At 45.0% G+C, this 20,359-nt stretch overlaps 1 protein-coding gene across 3 annotated transcripts in view; it reads left to right on the forward strand.

Moving 5' to 3' along the window:
* ncam2a (neural cell adhesion molecule 2a) overlaps positions 1-20,359 on the forward strand; it is a 1,392,794-nt gene that overhangs the window by 1,056,699 nt on the left and 315,736 nt on the right. For all 3 annotated transcript variants that reach the window (XM_078560368.1, XM_078560369.1, XM_078560370.1), the window contains exons 9-10: positions 12,538-12,688; positions 16,659-16,846. In XM_078560368.1, the coding sequence (XP_078416494.1) occupies positions 12,538-12,688; positions 16,659-16,846 (339 nt within the window). The remainder of the gene's footprint in view (positions 1-12,537; positions 12,689-16,658; positions 16,847-20,359) is intronic.

The raw sequence follows: 20,359 nt of genomic DNA on the forward strand, positions 1-20,359 counted from the left end.
TATGTTACCCGCTACATTTGAGCTTTCATTTTCTGCAATAATCTTTCATCTGATCATCAATAAAGTGATGGAAGGTGTCATCAACATTGCTATCAAGCAGCACTTGCTTAGTAATAACCTGCTCATTGATGCTCAGTTTGGGTTCCGACAGGGTAACTCAGCTCCTGATCTCAATACAGCCTTGGTTCAAGGGCTTCGCTGGCTGGGCCAACATTTATTTCCCATCCCTATTTGCCCTTGAGAAGGTGGTGGTGAGTTGCCTTCTTGAACCACTGCAGTCCATGTGTTGCAGGTACACCCATAGTGCTGTTAGGAATGGAGTTCCAGGATATTGACCCAGCGAGAGTGAAGGAACGCCGATATATTTCCAAGTGAGGATGGTGAGTGCCTTGGAGGGGAACTTCCAGGTGTTGGTGTTCCCATCTATCTGCTGCCCTTGTCCTTCTAGATGGTAGTGGTCGTGGGTTTGGAAGGTGCTGTCGAAGGAGCCTTGGTGAATTCCTGCACTGCATCTTGTAGATGGTACACACTGCTGCTACTGTGCATCGGTGGTGGAGGGAGTGAATGTTTGTGGATGTGGTGCCAATCAAGCGGGCTGTTTTGTCCTTGACGGTGTCAAGCTTCTTGAGTGTTGTTTGAGCTGCACTCATTCAGGCAAGTGGAGAGTATTCCATCACGCTCCTGACTTGTGCCTTGTAGGTGATGGACATACTTTGGAGGGTCAGGAGGTGAGTTACTCGTTGCAAGGTTCCTAGCCTCTGACCTACTCTTGTAGCCCCAGTATTTATATGGCTAGCCCAGTTCAGTTTCATGGGTCATGACTCCTCTCGCCATCTGAACATGCATGGCTGTTGTGTCTATAATAAAAGACACCAGGAACATCATCAACATCCTAAAACAATGGTTCAGCTGTCTAAACAGCTTGGAGTCCAGCTCCTGCTCTTGCCAGAGCAAGTTTGTGGTAGTCTGCAGCATCCTCCACAGGGTGTAGCCCTTTCCACCAGGCCTTCGAGGGCACTTTGAGAGGAGGAAGAGGAGATGGGGGAGGCATGCCTCTGTCCACAGTCCATTTCAGACGATATAGGCAAATTCCAGTTCCCCTGAGATCACATTCTCATGCCACAGTTAACCCATGAACCTCCAGCTTTCAAACTGTTATAGGGTTGATTTTCCAGGCAACTTTTCTTGGTGGACACATTTAACGTTATTTACAAGACAGCAGCAGCAACTACATGTGTGCATCAAACTCTTTAACTAAAGAAGAACCTTACCCCAGAGGTTTCCTGCGCTGCTAACTCATTGCTTTACACAGATCATGTGATATTACAACACAGGATTATTCTTAGAACAAAGAACAAAGAAAAGTACAGCACAGGAACAGGCCCTTCGGCCCTCCAAGCCTGCGCCAATCATATTGCCCGTCAACTAAAACATTTTGCACTTCCGGGGTCCGTACCCCTCTATTCCCATCCTATTCATGTATTTGTCAAGCTGCCTCTTAAACATCACTATCGTACCTGCTTCCACCACCTCCTCTGGCAGCGAATTCCAGACACTCACTACCCTCTGCGTAAAAAACTTGCCCCGCACATCTCCTCTATAGTTTTCTCCTCTCACCTTAAATCTATGTCCCCAAGTAATTGACTCTTCCATCCTGGGAAAAAGCATCTGACTATCTACTCTGTCCATGCCACTCATAATTTTGTAAACTTCTATCAAGTCGCCCCTCAATCTCCGTCGCTCTAGTGAGAACAATCCGAGTTTCTCCAACCTCTCCTCATAGCTAATAACCTCCAGACCAGGCAGCATCCTGGTAAACCTCCTATGCACCCTCTCCAATGCTTCTATATCCTTCTGGTAATGTGATGACCAGAATTGCACGCAATAAAGCTATAGTCCTACGTTTATCAAAACTATAATTACTACAATCCTCCCCCTTTAACTTTCCTGTACATTTTGTATTTACAAGGATATTTATCTCATGGCATTACAATATTTGCACACATCATGAAATTACAGGTTTAGTCTTTCAGGTTGTTTCTGATCCATGTGGAACATCGTAGCTGCATTGTAACTTCCAATTCTTTTGCAGGAGACACATTCTCTGCAATCGCATTAACATCAGGTATCTCATTAGGCGCATGCAGTTCAGTGTCATCCACTCTGACAAAGACATCGGGCATGCCTATCCTTGGTTGAGCAACTTCAACAGGAACCATAGGTTGCTGGTGAAATCTCATTTTGTTGGTGTATCTCCCTTCTTCTTAAATGATCCACATGCTGACGGGTGATCCAACCCTCCACTTCCACGTGGTACAACAATGGTACGGTCACAGAGCTTACTTTACCAGGTAACTACTTCGGTCCTCCACCAAAATTCTTTACATAACCTGCTTCTCCAACAGTCAATGCTGGCTGAGCCAGCGACGCCCTTATCCCATGAGCGAATAAAAAAAAAATTGTCGCTCATGACTATGCAAATCATGAGTCGCTTTTTGGTTCCCTTCACTTTTCTCCACCTTCCCCTCCAAATTGGGGAGTATCAGGCTTAGTCTTGTTCGAAGAAGACGCCTCATCAGTAATTCTGCATCCTCTTCCTATGTGTCTTCTTCTTTTTCCCACAGAGTTTAGTCTCAGCCTTCTTTCTGACTTCACTGTCGGACCAGACCTCTCTCAGATGCAGTCTCAACTTGCCTTAGTGCAGCAGTTGAGCTACCCATGACTTCATTATCTCCTCGAATCTCGGAAAGTTCTACCACTTTTGCTTTCAAAGCTTCTTTAGTTTCATTCAGCTCTTCTGTCTCCTTCCTTGTATCTGTTGGCTTCCTCCCGGAACCTTGAACATTGCTGCGTCTTCTCCGCCAACTGGTTCTTCAGTTTGTTCAGGGTGACATTAAATTCTTCCTGTTTCTCTTCGCAATTTTTCAGAGGCACAAACTTTGACCTGAGGGAACAGAAACAGGAAATGCTGGCAAAGTTCAGCAGGTCTAACAGCATCTGTGGAAAGAAAGACAGAGTTAACGTTTCGAGTCCGTGTGGCTCTTCTTCAGAGTCCTGCTTTTATCTTTGACCTGAGGGATCCCTGTGGTGTGTGTGAAGGTCTCTCAACAGGTTTTCCTTTTCTTTGCGAAGCTCACTCGCTTCATCTTGAATTCTGTCATTCAGCAGAGTCTCCTTGAGTTTCTTCCGCTGTTCTTCCATGTTGTTGTTTAAGACAGTCTTCATTTCTTCAGGCTGTTGAATCCTCCCATATTTCTTTTTCATCCTGTTGTGGTCCTTGGACTCTCCAGTGTCTTTCTGAAGTGCTTTGCCTTGTTCCTTTTCCAACTCAGGAACTTTTCCTGCTTTCTTTTGAAATCTCACTGGCCAAGCAAGTTAATTTCCCTCAACCAATTTCGACCTAGAAGGCTTGGTCCTCTGCCTCTTACTGCCATCACAGGTAGATGTGCTGATTGGTGTCCATAATGAACAGTTACTCCGGTGATACCTTTTGCCTGGATTTATTCGCCTGTATACGTTTTCAACTTGGCAGATGTTTGTTCCAAATTTAATTGTTCATCACCTTTATTTAAATATTTGAAAGTGTGTTCTCCTATTAAAGTGGTAGAAGCATCCATGTTTACTTCCATTTTTAAGGGTTTGCCATTCACTTGAAATGTGACAATAATTGGCTCTGTCTTCCCAACTTTCATGTTGAACAATGTATAAATGTCAGAATTGTTGTTTCTGGCTCTTCTACACTATAGACTTCATTGGATTTTGATTGTTGCCTGGAAGCCTGTTTAAATCTCACTTTGCAATGTTTCAATTTGTGTCCACTTCTGTGACAAAAATAACACTCTACCTTTTTAAATTGCCAATCATTAGGAGTATGATTGTATCCACATTGATAAAAGCTAGTTTTCAAATTTGCTGCTAAGCTGTTTCCTCTCAATTTTCAGTTAGCGAGGGCTGTTTCCCACTTTGCCCAACTAGGAAAACCCCTATTTAGCACCCCTTGAATTGCTTGGGAATCCCATACAATGCTTTCCATTGCAAGCGCTATTTCTAATGCTTTCTTAAAATCAAGATTCACTTCAGCCAGCTATCTTCACTGAATAACATCCTCCTGCACGCCACATACCAAACAATCTCTGAGCATGTCATTCAGGGTTTCACCAAAATCACAATATTCCATTTGTTGTTTTAATTTTGCTACGTAGGTAGCAATAGTCTCCCCTGAGCCTCTATTCCGTGCATTGAACCTGAACCTCTGCTTTGTGACTGAGGGCTTGGGTTGAAAATGTCCCTTAATGTGGTTTACCAGTTCACCGAAAGTCTTTGAATCTGGGGTACCGTGGGCCGTCAAGCTTCGAATTAAACTGTAAGTCATGCTACCACAAATACTCAGGAAAATCGCTCTCCTCTTTTCCTCCTCCATGATTTCATTAGCTTGAAAGTAGAACACAAGGCATTCTATATATTGAGATCAGTCATCTGTGGCTGTTTCAAAAGGATCGATTCTGCTAAACTGTGGCATCTCGGATGAGGATATCTTCCTTTCTTTTTAATTATCTTAGATACTCATAATCGCTGGGCGAGGGACAAGACCAGATCTGATCTCATCCTTGTTACCAATTTGTTATAGAATTGATTTTCCAGGCAACTTTTCTTGGTGGACACATTTAACTTTATTTACAAGGCAGCAGCAGCAACTACACGTGTGCATCAAACTCTATAACTAAAGAAGAACTCTCCCCAAGAGGTTCCCCATGCTGCTAACTCATTGGTTTACACAGATCATGTGATCTTACAACACAGGATTATTCTTAGAGCTACAGTCCTATGTTTATCAAAGCCATAATTACTACACAATTCATCTGCCATCACAGCCAAAATCCTGAAATAAAAGCATTCCATAACCACTTTATCCAATGGCACTTTCAGCTTTGTATATTCCCTTAGTGCCTGCCTTGTGGGTGCCTTGCCTGTCCTGGTGGTCCAGTGCTGCCCCAGTAGCTGCATGGCTGGTGGAAGGCAGATGACTTTCACTGGGGAAACGGCAGGATAACCTCAAGCAGCTCCCGGCCTTGAGGGCCCAACTTTGGACTGCACCAGCGCGGCATGAGCAGCAGCAATCTGAGCTGGCTGGCTGCACGCTAACAACAGAAAGGGGCACAGGTAGAGTGCCGGTGGTGAGAGCATGAATGTTGTTATTCTAAGACCGGACAGCAGATTCATGCACCACAGAGCCACTGTCACTCCCCTGGGCCGGTGCCTCGGTAATCTGTTGGCACACAGATTGTTGGACTGCTATTAGAGCCTCCCTCTCTCTAGACCACTGAGATCACAGCCAGGATGGCAGCAAGTCATGGTTGAGTGTCCATGGTAACACTCAGACATTTATGTGACTCCTGCTTGCACTTCAGTGAAAGCTGAGACATTGGCCATCAGATTCGGCATCATGGGTTTGTCAGTAAGTGCTGAAACGGGGTTGGCCGCTACTTTCTACTCTGGAAAAGAAGGACTCTAAGCTCTGCACAAAGCCTGTGCCAGCTGGACTGCTCGGTGCTCCTGTACTGTGACAAGAGGCTCGGTGGCGGCTCTGCCTAATGCACCAAACATCTCAGCATGTGTGTCCATCTGCGTTCACCTGCACGCTGACCATCAACGTCCTCATCTGAGTCCTCTGCAGCAGAATTTGTCAGTGACCTTGCTTACCAGCAAGCTGGCACATGAACTATCCTTTCCCCCTGTCCTGGCTGCAGCCCACTTGTGCTCATTGACTTGCCACAACTTAACCTTGACTGTATAATGCCTTCTAACATATGCACATTTCCATGGCTGCTAGTGTCAGATCAAACTCTTCAGTAGAGGTCTGATCATAAGATCGTAAGAAATGGAAGCAGGAGTAGGCCATTTGGCCCATCAAGCCTGCTCCGTCATTCAATAAGATCAAGCCTCAACTCCACATTCCTGCTAGCCCCCACTAATCCTTGACTCCCTTGTAGATCAAAAATCAAATTCAGCCTTGAATATATTTAATAACCCAAGCTCCACTGCTCCTTGGAATAGAGAATTCCAAAGATTAAAAATGTGTTGCCCTTAACCAACTTGTTGAGGCTGCCGTCATCATCGGCGGTCCCTTGGAATTGAGGATGGTGTCTGTCAGGCTTGGTGAGACTTCAGATGACTGAGGAACCCAATTCTGGATCCACGTATTCTTCCACAGTGCAGAGCACGTTGATGCGCAGGGGAGTGGAAATCACGGCCCCTGGTTGGCTTCCTTCCCCTTCCTCTCCGCCGCTGTTCCACCTCACTGTTGAGTCGCTGAGCCTCCAAGCGGCTTGTGCCTTGATGTACCAGGTGGTGCCATGCCAGGTGATCGGCAGCATTCTCCTCCCAGTCAGTGGTGTTAATGCCTCCGTGCTTTAGGGCAGCCTTGACCGTATCTTTATACCTTTTCCTTTGGCTGCCCTTTGAACGTTGGCCAACAGAGAGCTGTGAGAAGAGAACCTGCTGAGGGAGGAGGTTTTCGGGCATCTGGACGCAATAGCCCGCCCATCGTCCATTTTCTCTTAACGATGTGTTGCTCGCACCCAACATGATGAGGCTGCAGTTTCTGGCTAGATGACAATTCTGGAGGGTCTGAAAACAGAAGCGTGTTGGGGTGAGGGAATCTGTCCTCATTTTTTAATCCTTCATCCCAGACACCATTCTGTTGAATCTGCACTGAACCCCCTCCAAGACCAATGTATTTTTGCTGATTGCAAAACGTAAGAACAAAAGAAATAGAAGCAGGAGTAGACCATTCAGTCCCTTGAGCCTGCTCTGCCATTCAATGTGATCATGGCTGGTCTTCTGCCTCATCTCTACTTTCCTACCCATATCCCTTTATTTCCTCAGAGACCAAAAATATGCTTATCCCAGCCTTAAATATACTCAACAATGCGGCATCCACAAGCTGCTGAAGAATTCCAAAGATTCACAACCCTTTGAGTGAAGAAATTTCTCATCATGTTCTTAAATAATCAACCCTTTACCCCGAGATATCGCTTCCATGTTCTAGATTCTCCAGCCAGAGGGAACAGCCTCCAAGTGTCCACCCTGTCAAGCCCCTTCAGAATCTTCTCTGTTTCAATGAGATCAACTCTAATTCTTCTAAATTCCAGAGAATATAAATTCAATTTACTCAGCCTCCCATTATTATACAACTCTCTCACCCTAGGAATCAATCTGGTGGACCTATGCTGCGCTGTCCCCAATACAATTCAGTTCCAATCTGAACACAGTAGTCCAGATGTAACCTGAACAAGGCTCTACACAATCCCTCAAATACCACTTCCTCAGCTTTAAATTCCAGCTCACATTGAGATAAAGAGGCGTTAGTGGTGATCTTTCAGGAATCACTGGAGTCAGGGAGGGTCCCAGAGGACTAGAAAATCGCTAATGTAACCCCCCTGTTTAAGAAGGGAGTGAAGCAAAAGACAGGAAATTACAGGCCGATTAGCCTGACCTCGGTCGTTGGTAAGATTTTAGAGTCCATTATTAAGGATGAGATTTCAGAATACTTGGAAGTGCCTGGTAAAATCGGGCAAAGTCAGCATGGTTTCATCAAGGGGAGGTCATGCCTGACAAATCTGTTAGAATTCTTTGAGGAGGTAACGAGTAGGTTAGACAAAGGAGAGCCAATGGATGTTATCTACTTGGACTTCCAGAAGGCCTTTGACAAGGTGCCGCACAGGAGGCTGCTCAGTAAGATAAGAGCCCATGGTGTTAGAGGCAAGGTACTAGCATGGATAGAAGATTGGCTATCTGGCAGGAGGTAGAGAGTGGGGATAAGGGGGTCCTTCTCAGGATGGCGGCCGGTGACTAGTGGAGTTCCGCAGGGGTCAGTGTTGGGACCACAACTTTTCACTTTATGCGTTAATGATCTAGATGAAGGAACTGAGGGCATTCTGGCTAAGTTTGCAGATGATACAAAGATAGGTGGAGGGACAGGTAGTATTGAGGAGGCGGGGAGTCTGCAGTAGGATTTGGACAGGTTAGGAGAATGGGCAAAGAAGTGGCAGATGGAATACAACGTGGGGAAGTGTGAGGTCATGCACTTTGATAGGAAGAATAGAGGCATGGACTATTTTCTAAATAGGGAGAGAATTCAGAAGTCTGGAGTGCAAAGGGACTTGGGAGTCCTAGTTCAGGATTCTCTTAAGGTTAACTTGCAGGTAGTTAGTCGGTAGTTAGGAAGGCAAATGCAATGTTGGCATTTATTTCGAGAGGACTAGAATATAAAAGCAGGGATGTGCTGCTGAGGATTTATAAGGCTCTGGTCAGACCACATTTAGAATATTGTGAGCAATTTTGGGCCCCATATCTCAGGAAGGATGTGCTGGCCCTGGAGAGGGTCCAGAGGAGGTACACGGAATGATCCCAGGAATGAAAGGCTTAACATATGAGGAACGTTTGAGGACTCTGGGTCTATACTTGATGTAGTTTAGAAGGATGAGGGGGGATCTGATTGAAACTTACAGAATACTGAAAGGCCTGGATAGAGTGGACGTGGGGAAGATGTTTCCATTAGTAGGAGAGACTAGGACCCGAGGGCACAGCCTCAGAGTAAAGGGAAGACCTTTTAGAACAGAGATGAGGAGAAACTTATTTAGCCAGAGAATGGTGAATCTATGGAATTCATTGCCACAGAAGGCTGTGGAGGCCAGGTCATTGAGTGTATTTAAGATGGAGATAGATAGGTTCTTGATTGGTAAGGGGATCAAAGGTTACGGGGAGAAGGCGGGAGAATGGGGTTGAGAAACCTATCAGCCATGATTGAATGGCAGAGCAGACTCGATGGGCCGAATGGCCTAATTTCTGCTCCTATGTCTTATGGCCTTATAAACGTTTTTTTTTATTGCTTCTTCAATCTCTTTCTACCATGAGTATTTTATGCAAAAAATTCTTGCTGCTAAACAATTCTTTATTAGCAGGGCACTTAAATTAGAATGGTGTCCCCAGAGGGAAGTCCTATCTCAATGGCATTGATATAGAGCAAACAGGGAAGAGGAAGCACCTGTGGGAGGATTCATGAAACACTTTATTTGCCTGTGTTCCTCTTTTCTCATTCTGCTGGCCTGGTGGGACATCAACCAACTTTGAATCCTGCCAGAATAGCAAAACGTTTAAACTCATCATTTTGAGATTATGCTCGCACATTTGCAACAACTTACACGTGCTAAGTTACATTGAATTTGCTGCCTGCCTCTGGACCTGCAGTTTAGGGAGCAACAGTGTACACTTGTTCATAGAATCATGGAGCACAGAGGGAGGCTTTTTGGCCCATCGTTCCAATGTGGATTCTAATTTTAGCCCCTTTTTGGGACTATTCTGGATCAGGCATGCTCCTCGGATGATCACTCTCACTTAAGGTTGAGAAAGACAGACCCACCAGACACTTAAATGGGTCTGAAGAACTGATCTAACTCTCCCCAAAAGGAAAGGAACCATCCTCCAGATAGCCTTTTAAACACTTTTATCCAGATTATAACAACTCGGATATTATAAGGGTCCGAGCATCTCTCCTCAATAACGTACCTCTCCACTGAAGAGTGTACAGAGAAGGTTTTTTTGATACAGAATACAGGATACAGAAGACAATAAGAGACAATATACTTTCTAAATTCTATAAATATTTATTAAAGAACCGAACACGCGATTCACTTTTGATGGTAATCGCAACGTTGGCAGTTCTAGGAAAAGTAAGTATGATCTTGTTTCTAATAGAGAATCCAAGTATTATTAATATTGCAGAGAGATATTTAAGATAGCCATTGATATTTAAAGCAGGATTTACCTTACATCCCCAATTAGAAAGCTACCAAATCTAGTAAGATAACTTTATCCCAATTAAGGGGAGAACTGTCATCTCTACACTACAGCAGCTATGCCTTTACCTTGAGAGATGCTAGAGTGAGTCCAACAAATCTAAAAACCCTACTGTGTGGTTCCAATATTTATATCATAAAAAAACTGAACGATCAGGAAGCATGCTGAGTACTCGTGCCGAACAACAACCTTTGTGTTCATCAATATCCATCATTTTAGTCAACATCCTTCAAGCGAACAGAGGTAATGGTCACATTTAGTTTACAGGATTTAATTGACAAGTTATTTAGGGTCATTCTTAAAGTTATCCATTGTTAGATTGTAGTATCTTACAATTTATCCATGCCTTGTTGAGATGATGTTGAGGTTTTTTTTTCCTAGGACTGCCTTGTGTTAGAGGATATACCATATTCTATACCAAAGGATGTTGTCCTCAAGGACACAATTATGTCCAGGCATGTTTATAAGCTCTGCAACCTGCCTTGTGCATTTTATGTTAAAAATCACTTGGAGCAAGAAAGATCCATTATGGACAAGAGTATTTATTTATACAGAGACTATAAACAATGCGCATGTATAATAATCAGGCAAATATAAAGAAAAGCATAATACTCCAGGCAAACCTCTGCTTCATTATTTCCAAGCAGCAGACTCCAGCATTATCTCTTACACAAACACATGTGTGCCTTGTGAAGTTAAATAGAAAGAAGTCCATCCGATCCTTTAATATCATTAATATCAATGTAAGAGTCGAGTTTCTGACCCTATACCCTGCCCATCACCAAAACCGCCTGGCCGATTTCAACCCCTGTAACATCGCCCACATCCGGGACAGTTACCACTTGTGGGGAGACTAGAACTCAGCATATGGTTTAAGGATAAGAGGTCTCCCTTTTAAGACGGAGATGAGATTTTTTTTTCTCTCAGAGGGTCATTATCTGTGGAATTCTCTTCCCCAGAAAGCAGTGGAGGCTGGGTCATTGAAGTTATTCAAGGGGGAAGTGGAATTGAGACCACAAACAGATCAGCCATGATCTTATTAAATGGCAGAGCAGCCTCAAAGGGCCAAATGCCCTACTCCTGCTCCTAAGTCCTATGTTCCTATCTGCCCCAGTCTCAACTCATTTGCTGCCAAAGCCCTCTTCCATGCTTTTGATACCTCCAGACATGACTACTCCAATCCTTTTATGGCCAACCTACTGTTTTCCTCCCTTCGTAAACTTGAGCTCATCCAAAATACTGCTGCCCATATCCTAACTCACACTAACTCCCGTTCACCCATCACCCCTGAATTCTCACTGGTCTACATTAGCTCCTGGCCCGGCAATGCCTCGATCTTAAAACTCTCGGCCTCATGTTCAAATTCCTCAATGGCCTTGCCCTCTCCAACTCTCTGTAATCTCTTTCAGCCATACAACCCTTAGAGATCTTGCTTCTCATCCAATCTTGGCCTTTTGCGCACCTCCAAGATTCATTGAGCCCCCCAATGGTGGATGTGCCTTGGGCTGACTATGCCCTGAAGTTCCCCACCCCCCAAATCCCTGTTTCTCTCTCTGTTTCATTGCCTTCAAGGTGCTGCTTCAAGGCTATCAGTTTGTTCACCTGTCCTACTATGTTTTTGGCTTGGTATCAACTTCTGTCTGTTTACCTTGTAGTGAAATGCCTTGGGTTGTTTTTATTACATTAGAAGCACTGTATAAATGCAAGTTATTGCTGTTGAATTGCCCGCTGGCTGCCTCACACATGAAGGCCGACTACTTGGAGGAGCTGGTCCCTCAGAAACCCTCAGTGCCTTTAAGGAGGGAAATAAAGAAAATGAGAAGCAACTGGAGAGATAATTGCAAGATGTTTGCAGCACATTACAGGGTGCAATTATCCCCTAGTCTGACAAAGATTTAATATGCTCACCCTTTAAGTAGGGCGGAGGGAAGCTATGCTATTTTCACACTTGTAAATAAGCGTGACTTCTGTAATGGCTACTCTCAGCTAACAGTGGGAGGAAGCCAATTAACAGCTAGAGAACACAGCAGGTAGGGAGGGTAGCTACACTTCAAGAGAACTTTGGCAGCTTTGTTATGGAGAGTTGGAGCCGTTTTTAAGACATACAGCTCATTCTGATCTCGAATAAATTGCAGCAACAGACTACAGTACAATGACTCACAATCAAGACCTGCGATGTAATTCTTCCACCCATTTTTTTGCCCATTTTGCACTCTCATCCAAAGTCTAAATTACCTGCATGTTTTTAAAAAATAGATCCATTCGGATCCAGCATTTGCTGTGATTGATGTGAGGATTTCTTCCCTCAAAAGTTAACAGTCAGTTGTTATGATATTGTAACAGTTTTTATAACTCAGCATAGAAATGATCGAGAATTTAATGAACCCAACCTGATCTGTGGACTTTAATATAAAATGCACAGTGCAGTAGACCTTTCAGTTTTATTCTGTAATTAAGGGGACCTGCACTTTGCAAAGTATTGTAATTATTTGTGTATTGAAATGTTCATAATTGTGCAATTCTTTTTTATTTTATACTCATTTTTATTTCATGATTATGTATAACTAGGTTATTAATTATGATTACTTGTTTTATCTGTATCGTGATCGTAATTTGGCTCCTGCCACCATGATGATTTTTCGATAACGCTTTTACCTGTCTATTCATTATTATTTACAGATTCTTGGTGGGAGGATTGAGGTGCGGAGGCAGAAGGGGAAATCTTCATTGCACATCAGGAACATCGAGCCTAGTGACGCAGGGGCATATCATTGTGAAGCCACGAGTCCAATTGGAAGAGACCAGAAAAGCATGCACTTGGATATTCAGTGTAAGTTCAGCATGCAATGGACCTGCACTTTTGTTTCGCAATCTCTTATATCTCCGCATTAAAGATAGACACAGATTTTGTGTTGCTTTGTAAATATTCCTGCTCGGGATGTGGGCATTGATGGCAGGGCCAGCAATTCTTGACCATCCTTAATTGCCCTTGAGAAAGTGGCCATGAGCCACCTTCTTGAACTGCTGCAGTCTGTGTGGTTAAGGCACTCTTACAGTATTCTTAGGCTGGCAGTAAAGGATTTTGACTCAGCCGTCAACTTCCTGGGGCTTACCATTGACCTGAAACTGAGCTGGACTAGCCATATAAATACTGTGGCTACAAGAGCAGGTCTGAGGCTAGGAACCCTGCGACGAGTAACTCACCTCCTGGCTCCCCAGTGCCTGTCCACCGTCCACAAGGCACAAGTCAGGCGTGTGATGGAATACTCCCCACTTGCCTGGATGAGTGCAGCTCCAAAAACACTCAAGAAGCCCAACACCACCCAGGACAAAGCAACCCACATGATCGGTACCTTATCCACCACCTTAAATATTCACGTCCCCCACCGCCGACGTACAGTGGCAGCAGTGTGTACCATCTCCAAGGTGCGCTGCAGCAACTCACCAAGGCTCCTTCAACAGCACCTTCCAAACCTGCAAACTCTATCACCTAGAGGGACAAGGGCAGCAGACACATGGGAACACCGCCACCTGGAAGTTCCCCTCCAAGCCACACACCATCCTGACTTGGAATTATATCGCCCTTCCTTCACTGTCGCTGGGTCAAAATCCTAACAGTACTCTGGGTGTACCTACACCACAAGGACGGCAGCAGTTCAAGAAGGTGGCTCACCACCGCCTTCTCAAGGACAATTAGAGATGGACAATGCATGTTGGACTGGCCAGTCATACCCACATCCAATGAAAGAATTTAAAAAAAAGAAATAATGAAGGAACCATGATATATTTCCAAGTTTGAGTTAGGTGTGACTTGGAAGATAACTTGGAGATGATGGTGTTCCCATCCACCCACTGCCCTTGTTCTACTAAGTTGTGCAAACCACATGTATTGGAGATGGGGAGAAAAGATTAAACCTCTGGGAATACATCCAACCAGTTTCTGACCCTACCATACTTAGCATTTAGTTTTTTTTTAAAATAAAGATCTTGCATTTCTATACCACCTTTCTCAATCTCAAGATGTCCAAAGAACTTCATAGCCAATGAAGTAATTTTGAAGTTTAGTCCCTGTTGTAATATAGGAGGCAGGGTAGCCAGTTTGCACATTTGAGGGAGAATATGGTAGCATAGTGGTAATGTCACTGGGCTAGTAATCCAGAGGCTAGACTAATGTTTTGGGGACAAGGGTTCAAATCCCACCATGGTAGCTAGTGGAATTTAAATTCCATTAATAAATCTAGAATTGAAAGCTAGTCTTAGCAATGGTGGCCATGAAACTATATTGAGGGCTGTAAATACCCATCTGGTTCACTAATGTCCTTTAGAGAATGAAATCTGCCGTCCTTTCCAGGCCTGGCCTACATGTGGCTCCTGACCCACAGCAATGCAGTTGACTCTTAACTACCCTTTGAAATGGCCCAGCTAGCTACTCAGTTCAAAGACAATTAGGGGTGGGTAACCAATGCTGACTTCCCAACAATGCCCACATCCCATGAAAAAAATAAAGAAAAGCAAGATCCCGCTTTCAGCGATGCGATAACGACCAGAAAATCTGTTCTGAGCGATGGAAACTCCAACTCAGTGGTGTGAAATTTCCACGCGGCTGTTCTGTTGTTTCTCTGCCCCACTTCCCCCAGTAGAAGCGCAGATGGTACAAAACACCACCGACGTTAAGCACAAACTTTGTTCCGCGCAGCTCAGGTTTCCGCGATCCTTTGCGCTCGCTTTAAAATTAAAAATATCGCCTGAAATCAGGGTCTGCCCACAACATTGGGGTTTTCTGCTAATTGCCATCACCTGTAGGCCTTACAGGAGGCTCCAAAAACTGACCAATAATTTTTCAGCGCAAAGGACACTGATGGATAAGTTTTCAAATGTTTGAATGGTTTTTTCATTTCATTTTACTAAAATAGCTGACTACTGCACCCTAACTAGAAAATGGCTTGGTACATTTTGTAAACGTCATCCTCGAACTCAGGTTACTCACAGACGGTGGCTTGGCCCTGCGATTGGAAAAAGTTTATTTATTTTGTGATAAGCCCCATTATCAGCTCTAATAATCGAACTGCATCACGTGGTCAGTCTTCGCTGGACCGAGGGGCAGGATTTTTCATGTCGGTGTGTAGGGGGCAGACCCGACACGCCAATGCGTAAAATGACGCGCGATGGCGGCGGGCGTGCGAGGTTTCGCTCGGCAGGCACACGCCGGAGTCGGCTGCGCGCCTGCCGATATTTAAACGGCCTATTAAGGCCTTTAAGGAAGTAATTGATGTCATTGTTAACGCTGCCCGTCCAACCTTAGGGCTGGCGGGGCAGGTGAAAAGGCCAAGCGGCCTTCACGTTTTTTAAGAAACCTCATCCACGCGCGGGGATGAAGTTTTCTAAAGCTTTAATGAATTAAATGAAGAGATGGAAAAACATGCCTCTTCTCGTGTGACGCAGCCACGTGAGGGGGCCTGTTTAATTACATTCTTTCTCCACTTATTTATTTATTTCAATATCGATTCAATCTCCCTGAGGCAGCTCCGGGTTCGGTCCCCACACGCCAACTGAAAAATCCTGCCCCTTGGCAGCGAAGACTTGACAACGTGCTTCAGGGAGATTGAAGCGCTCTTTCGCGCACATGCACGCCCGACTCTCCCTCCTCCCACCCGCCCCCACAGGTAGCGCTGAGCGCTACGGCTCATGTCGTACGCTGGGCGGGCCTTCATTGGCCCGCCCGTGTAAAATGGCGGCGCCGAGCCGATCGCAGGTGGCGATTGGCTCTGCGTCCGCCTCTGCCCACTCCCGCAGAGCCTGCCCGCCGCTGAAAAATTCAGGCCAAGGAATTTTTTTTTAAAATGATAAATGTATTTAAAATAATTACTTTTTAAAACAGCGCCCAGTTTCAACTGGGTCACCACACGCTTCATATCTGGCAGCTTACAAATGAGTCTGAGTGTGAGCCTGGTGGGAAACATTTCAAAATGGGCGAAACTTATGGCACAATTTCCATTGGAATCAGCGATTGCACCCAAACGGAACTTTTGCCTCAATGTCACCTCGCTGCTACCTCTTGACTGACCTCTTTTCAATCTTAAACAGAATTACCTGGAAAAACTCAGCAGGTCTGGCAGCATTGGCGGAGAAGAAAAGAGTTGACGTTTCGAGTCCTCATGACCCTTCAACAGAACTCAGAAGAAAAGAGTTGACGTTTCGAGTCCTCATGACCCTTCAACAGAACCCTTCTCCGCCGATGCTGCCAGACCTACTGAGTTTTTCCAGGTAATTCTGTTTTTGTTTTGGATTTCCAGCATCCGCAGTAGTTTTTTGCTCTTTTCAATCTTGTTTGGTGATCTTCTCTATTTGCCTTGGCCCTTCACTTGGTTTAACAGTTAAAACAGTGCAGCGTTTCATAACGCCCAACTTCTGGGCTGACCCTCGTCAGACCTTAGCAGCGCAAATATCCACTGAGCAGTATGGAGGGAGGGAGGTGGGGGGTGGCGGGGGTGGTGATTTGGCTCAATTCCGTTTCTGTCCCCCCGAACCCATATTAGATTCGCGCTCATGGAATTGTGCACTTCCAGCCTGCGATCTTAATCTCCAAGGACGAGAAACCTTGGTGTGAGGTTGTGCGATTACTCAAAAAGTTCTGACAAAAGATGCGTGGGGAGCACAACATCGAGATTTGTATCCAATAACCCTGCATCGAGTTCGTTCTTTTGAAATAGAATGTTTGCAGCCTCCTAGCCAAAGTGACTCTGTTTTTGTGACTTGCCTTCTGGTTTTCCCCCCTGCTAATTCCGTCCTTTCTCCCCCAGATGCTCCCAAGTTTCTCTCAAACCAGGTGACCTACTACTCATGGGAAGGGAATTCTGTCAACATCAGCTGTGATGTCGCAGCCAACCCTCAGGCTTCCATCCACTGGAGGAAAGAAGGTGTTGTCCTCTCGGACCTCAATAAGTCCGACATCAGTATTTATAAGAAGGGGACCAAGATCCTACTGGAGGTGGGTAAGAGGTTTTGGAAGGGTTCCAGTTGGGAGAAAGTAGGCACTGAGTCTGATCAGGATGAACTCCTTGGCCGCTTGGATTCTCTTCACTTTACCATTAACATGCTATTTTTCAATCTAGGCCCTTTGCTCGGGAATTCCCTCACCAAATTTCCCCACCCCCTCTACCTCACTCCTACTTTGGGACACTCCTTAAAATCTACCTTACAAAGTTCTAAGGTCTCCTTAGGTAACTCAGTGTGAAACCTTATCTGATGATGCCCCTCAGGAGCACTTTGGGATGTCTTTACTATGTTAAAGGTGCTATATAGATGCAAGGCGTTGTTGTTTGTTCATCATTTGGCTTTTTCTCAACTGTAGTTCCTCGGGGTGGAAACAAGGAAGATGTTGAGTGGAACATAGTTTGGAGAAGCTCACTTCTTTAGATCCTACATTTCGTCTCCTATGACTGGCTTCCTTTGTTGGCATTACTGATTGGCGTAGGAACCAGCCAATGAACTTTGGCATGTATGGTGCCTTACCCACCAGTTGGGTATTCCAGGAAATCATGGGCAATGCTTGCAATTTCCCAAAGTGTACAAGTAGCCGATTGAGGCTCCCCAATAGCAACTCGTACTGAGAAACTTTGCTCTTGAGCACAGGGCACAGAGGGCTGGATGCATAAAATTTCGCTCACACCAGGGAGCTTTGACTGCAGGAAGTGCATTTTGGGAACTGTGAGTGGGCTCCTCGCCATTTCCCTTCTACAGTAAGTCCCCATTTAACGTTGGCCCGTTTAATGTTGTTGAACTTTAAAGTAGGTCATTTAATGGGGCATGTATTCCTGTTTAGCATCGCAAGATTTGTTTTAAAGCTGTTTCACACAGTCCTGCCGTAGGGCTGCAAGACCCGATTGGCGCCATTTTGGGAGTGGCCTCTCCCGCTCCCTGACTCACCCTCTCGCCAATCCTTGCTCTCTCGAAAGCCCCCGCTCCCTGAGTCTCTCACTCACCGCTTCCTTCTCCTGAAGCTGCATTCCCATTCCTGGTCCGGGTCCAGGTCCAGATCCGATCTCAAGCCGGAGCTTGGGGGTTGTGAAAGTTTTTTAAAATTCATCCACGGCGTGTGGGCTTCGCTGGCCGGGCCAACATTTATTTCAATCCCTAGTTGCCCTTGAGAAGGTGGTGGTGGTGGTGAGCTGCCTTCTTGAACCACTGCAGTCCATGTGTTGTAGGGTCCCAATGGTGCAGAAGAGCCAAGCTGGGCCTGTTATAGCCAACGTTCTTTGTAAAGACAAACAATAGGGTGTCAAGCCAGGAGTGAGTTTTACTTTTGCTCCGTATCACTGTCTGCTGCACATTTCCATCAATCCTCAGCACTGTCAAGCCCCCAGGGCCCTAGCACTGCCACAGCTATTTATTTCCAGGGTCACATCTTGAAAAGCAGTTAGCCCTGGGCAAACCATCTTCCTCCTTTGGATATTCGAGGCTAAATATGCCGCAGATTTCTTTTAGTAAGCGATTTGAATCGAAGACTTAAGTTGAAGCTGCTCCTCCTGCTCTCGCCGTTCACCTGAAGAGCCCTCGCTCACAGGAAGGGTTCAGGAGAGGGAAGCGGTGAGCGGGAGCATTTAAAAAAAAAACATGGGTTATAACTGCCCCAGCTCGGCAATTCTTCAGCGTCGGGTTCCAGGCTTTCTCAGCCCCAGCGCTCCAGCTTCGAATCGGATCCAGACCCGGATCTTGGACAGGGATGCAGGTGTAGGAGAGGGAAGCGGCGAGCGGGAGAATTGGGCAGCTGGAGGTTTGGCGAGAACAAGGTTCGGCAAGAGTATGAGTCAGGGAGCAGGGGAGGCCACAAGTCAGAGGGTCATGGAGTTGCAGGGTGGGTTAAATCGGAGGGTCAGTGAGAGGAAGGGTCCGCAGTGACCAAGCGGGTCAGCAAGTGAGATATGTGCCGAGCGGGAGGTTTGAATAACAGGATAAGTGGTGAACAGGGTCAGCATTGAGTGGGAGGTAAGTAGAAAGTTTCCATATTTCTTTTATATTTTTAAATGTAGTTTTTAAAAATGATTTTATTTACCAATATGGGAATTTAGCAACGTAAGATATTTCAGCTTAATGTTTATTGTTTTTCTTTTCTGTTGAGGAACATCCTACCGAACGTAACTACAGCTTTTACATTGGTTTTGATGGGATAAAGTGATTTGTTTAAAGTCATTTCACTTAAAGTCGTGATTTTCAGGAAGGCAACTAGAATTTGAAGTGAGAACTTACTGGGTTAAATTTATGGTTTGAAAGTCACCGGGAATTAGTGTATAATTTTGCAGTGAGTGTCCAGGACAGTGAAGTTATCTGCCAAGGGTATGGGTTTGCAAAATATCTTCCCCTATCACTGATATGCTTCACAAAGTGTGTCTTAGATTCACACCTAGAATCATCCAGAGTCTCTGGTTCTTCATGGTTGAGGTTCCAAATAGGTTTATTTTTCCCAGAAATTTATTCCCATTATAATAATTAACAACTAAAATTTAAATCATCGAACCTTACATCTCAGAAGGATGCCATTTGACCCATCATACCTCTGCTTGCTCTTTGAAAAAGCTGTTCCCATTCACCCTGCCCTTTCCTCTTAGTCCGACAATTTTTTTGTTTTTCAAGTATTTATCCAATTCCTCCTTGAATGATATTATTGAATCTGCTTCCACCATCATTGCAGATCATATCAACTCACTGCATACCGAAGATTTTCTTCACCTTCCCGACAGTTCATTTGCCAGTTATCTTAAACCTGTGTCCCTCTGGTTATTGATCCACCCACCAGTGGAAATGTTTTTTATTCATTTATTCTGAGTGGCTCACTTGCTTTTGAATTACAAGGTCCAGGTTCCAGTCCCACTCCAGAGACTTGAGCACAAAAAATCATGCCGGCACTCCAGTGCCGTGCTGAGCCTCTCGGTTGAACCATTAAACCAAGTATCTACCTGCTCAGGTGGACGTAAACTACTCTATGGCATCATTTCATAGAAGAGCAGGCGAGTCATCCCCAGTATATCCTGGTTGATATTTCATCCCTCAATCCACATCACAAAAAAGCAGGTTACCTGGTTATTATCACATTGCCGTTGGTGGGAGCTTGCTGTGCACAAATTGCCTGCCACATTTCCTACCTTACAGCAGTGATCAACTTCAAAAAAATACTTCATTGGCCGTAAAACAACACTGTGGGTGTACCTACACCAGATGGACTGCAGCAGGTCAAGAGGTCAGCTCACCACCAGCTTCGCGAGTGCAACTAGGGATGGGCAATAAATGCTGGCCCAGCCAGCGAAGCCCACATCCCATGAATGAATTTGAAAAAAAGGCTTTGAGACGTCTGCCGTCCGTGAAAAGCACTATATCAATGCAACTCTTTTTATTTACTGTCAAAACTCCCTGTACTATTGAACATTTATTAAATCTCCTCTTGAATCTTTTCTGCAGCAAGGAAATCACTCCCATTTTCTCTCGAGTCATCATAACCGAAGCGTGG

Source organism: Cetorhinus maximus, chromosome 16 (assembly GCF_964194155.1).
Source record: "Cetorhinus maximus chromosome 16, sCetMax3.hap1.1, whole genome shotgun sequence".
NCBI classification, from domain to species: Eukaryota; Metazoa; Chordata; class Chondrichthyes; order Lamniformes; family Cetorhinidae; genus Cetorhinus; species Cetorhinus maximus.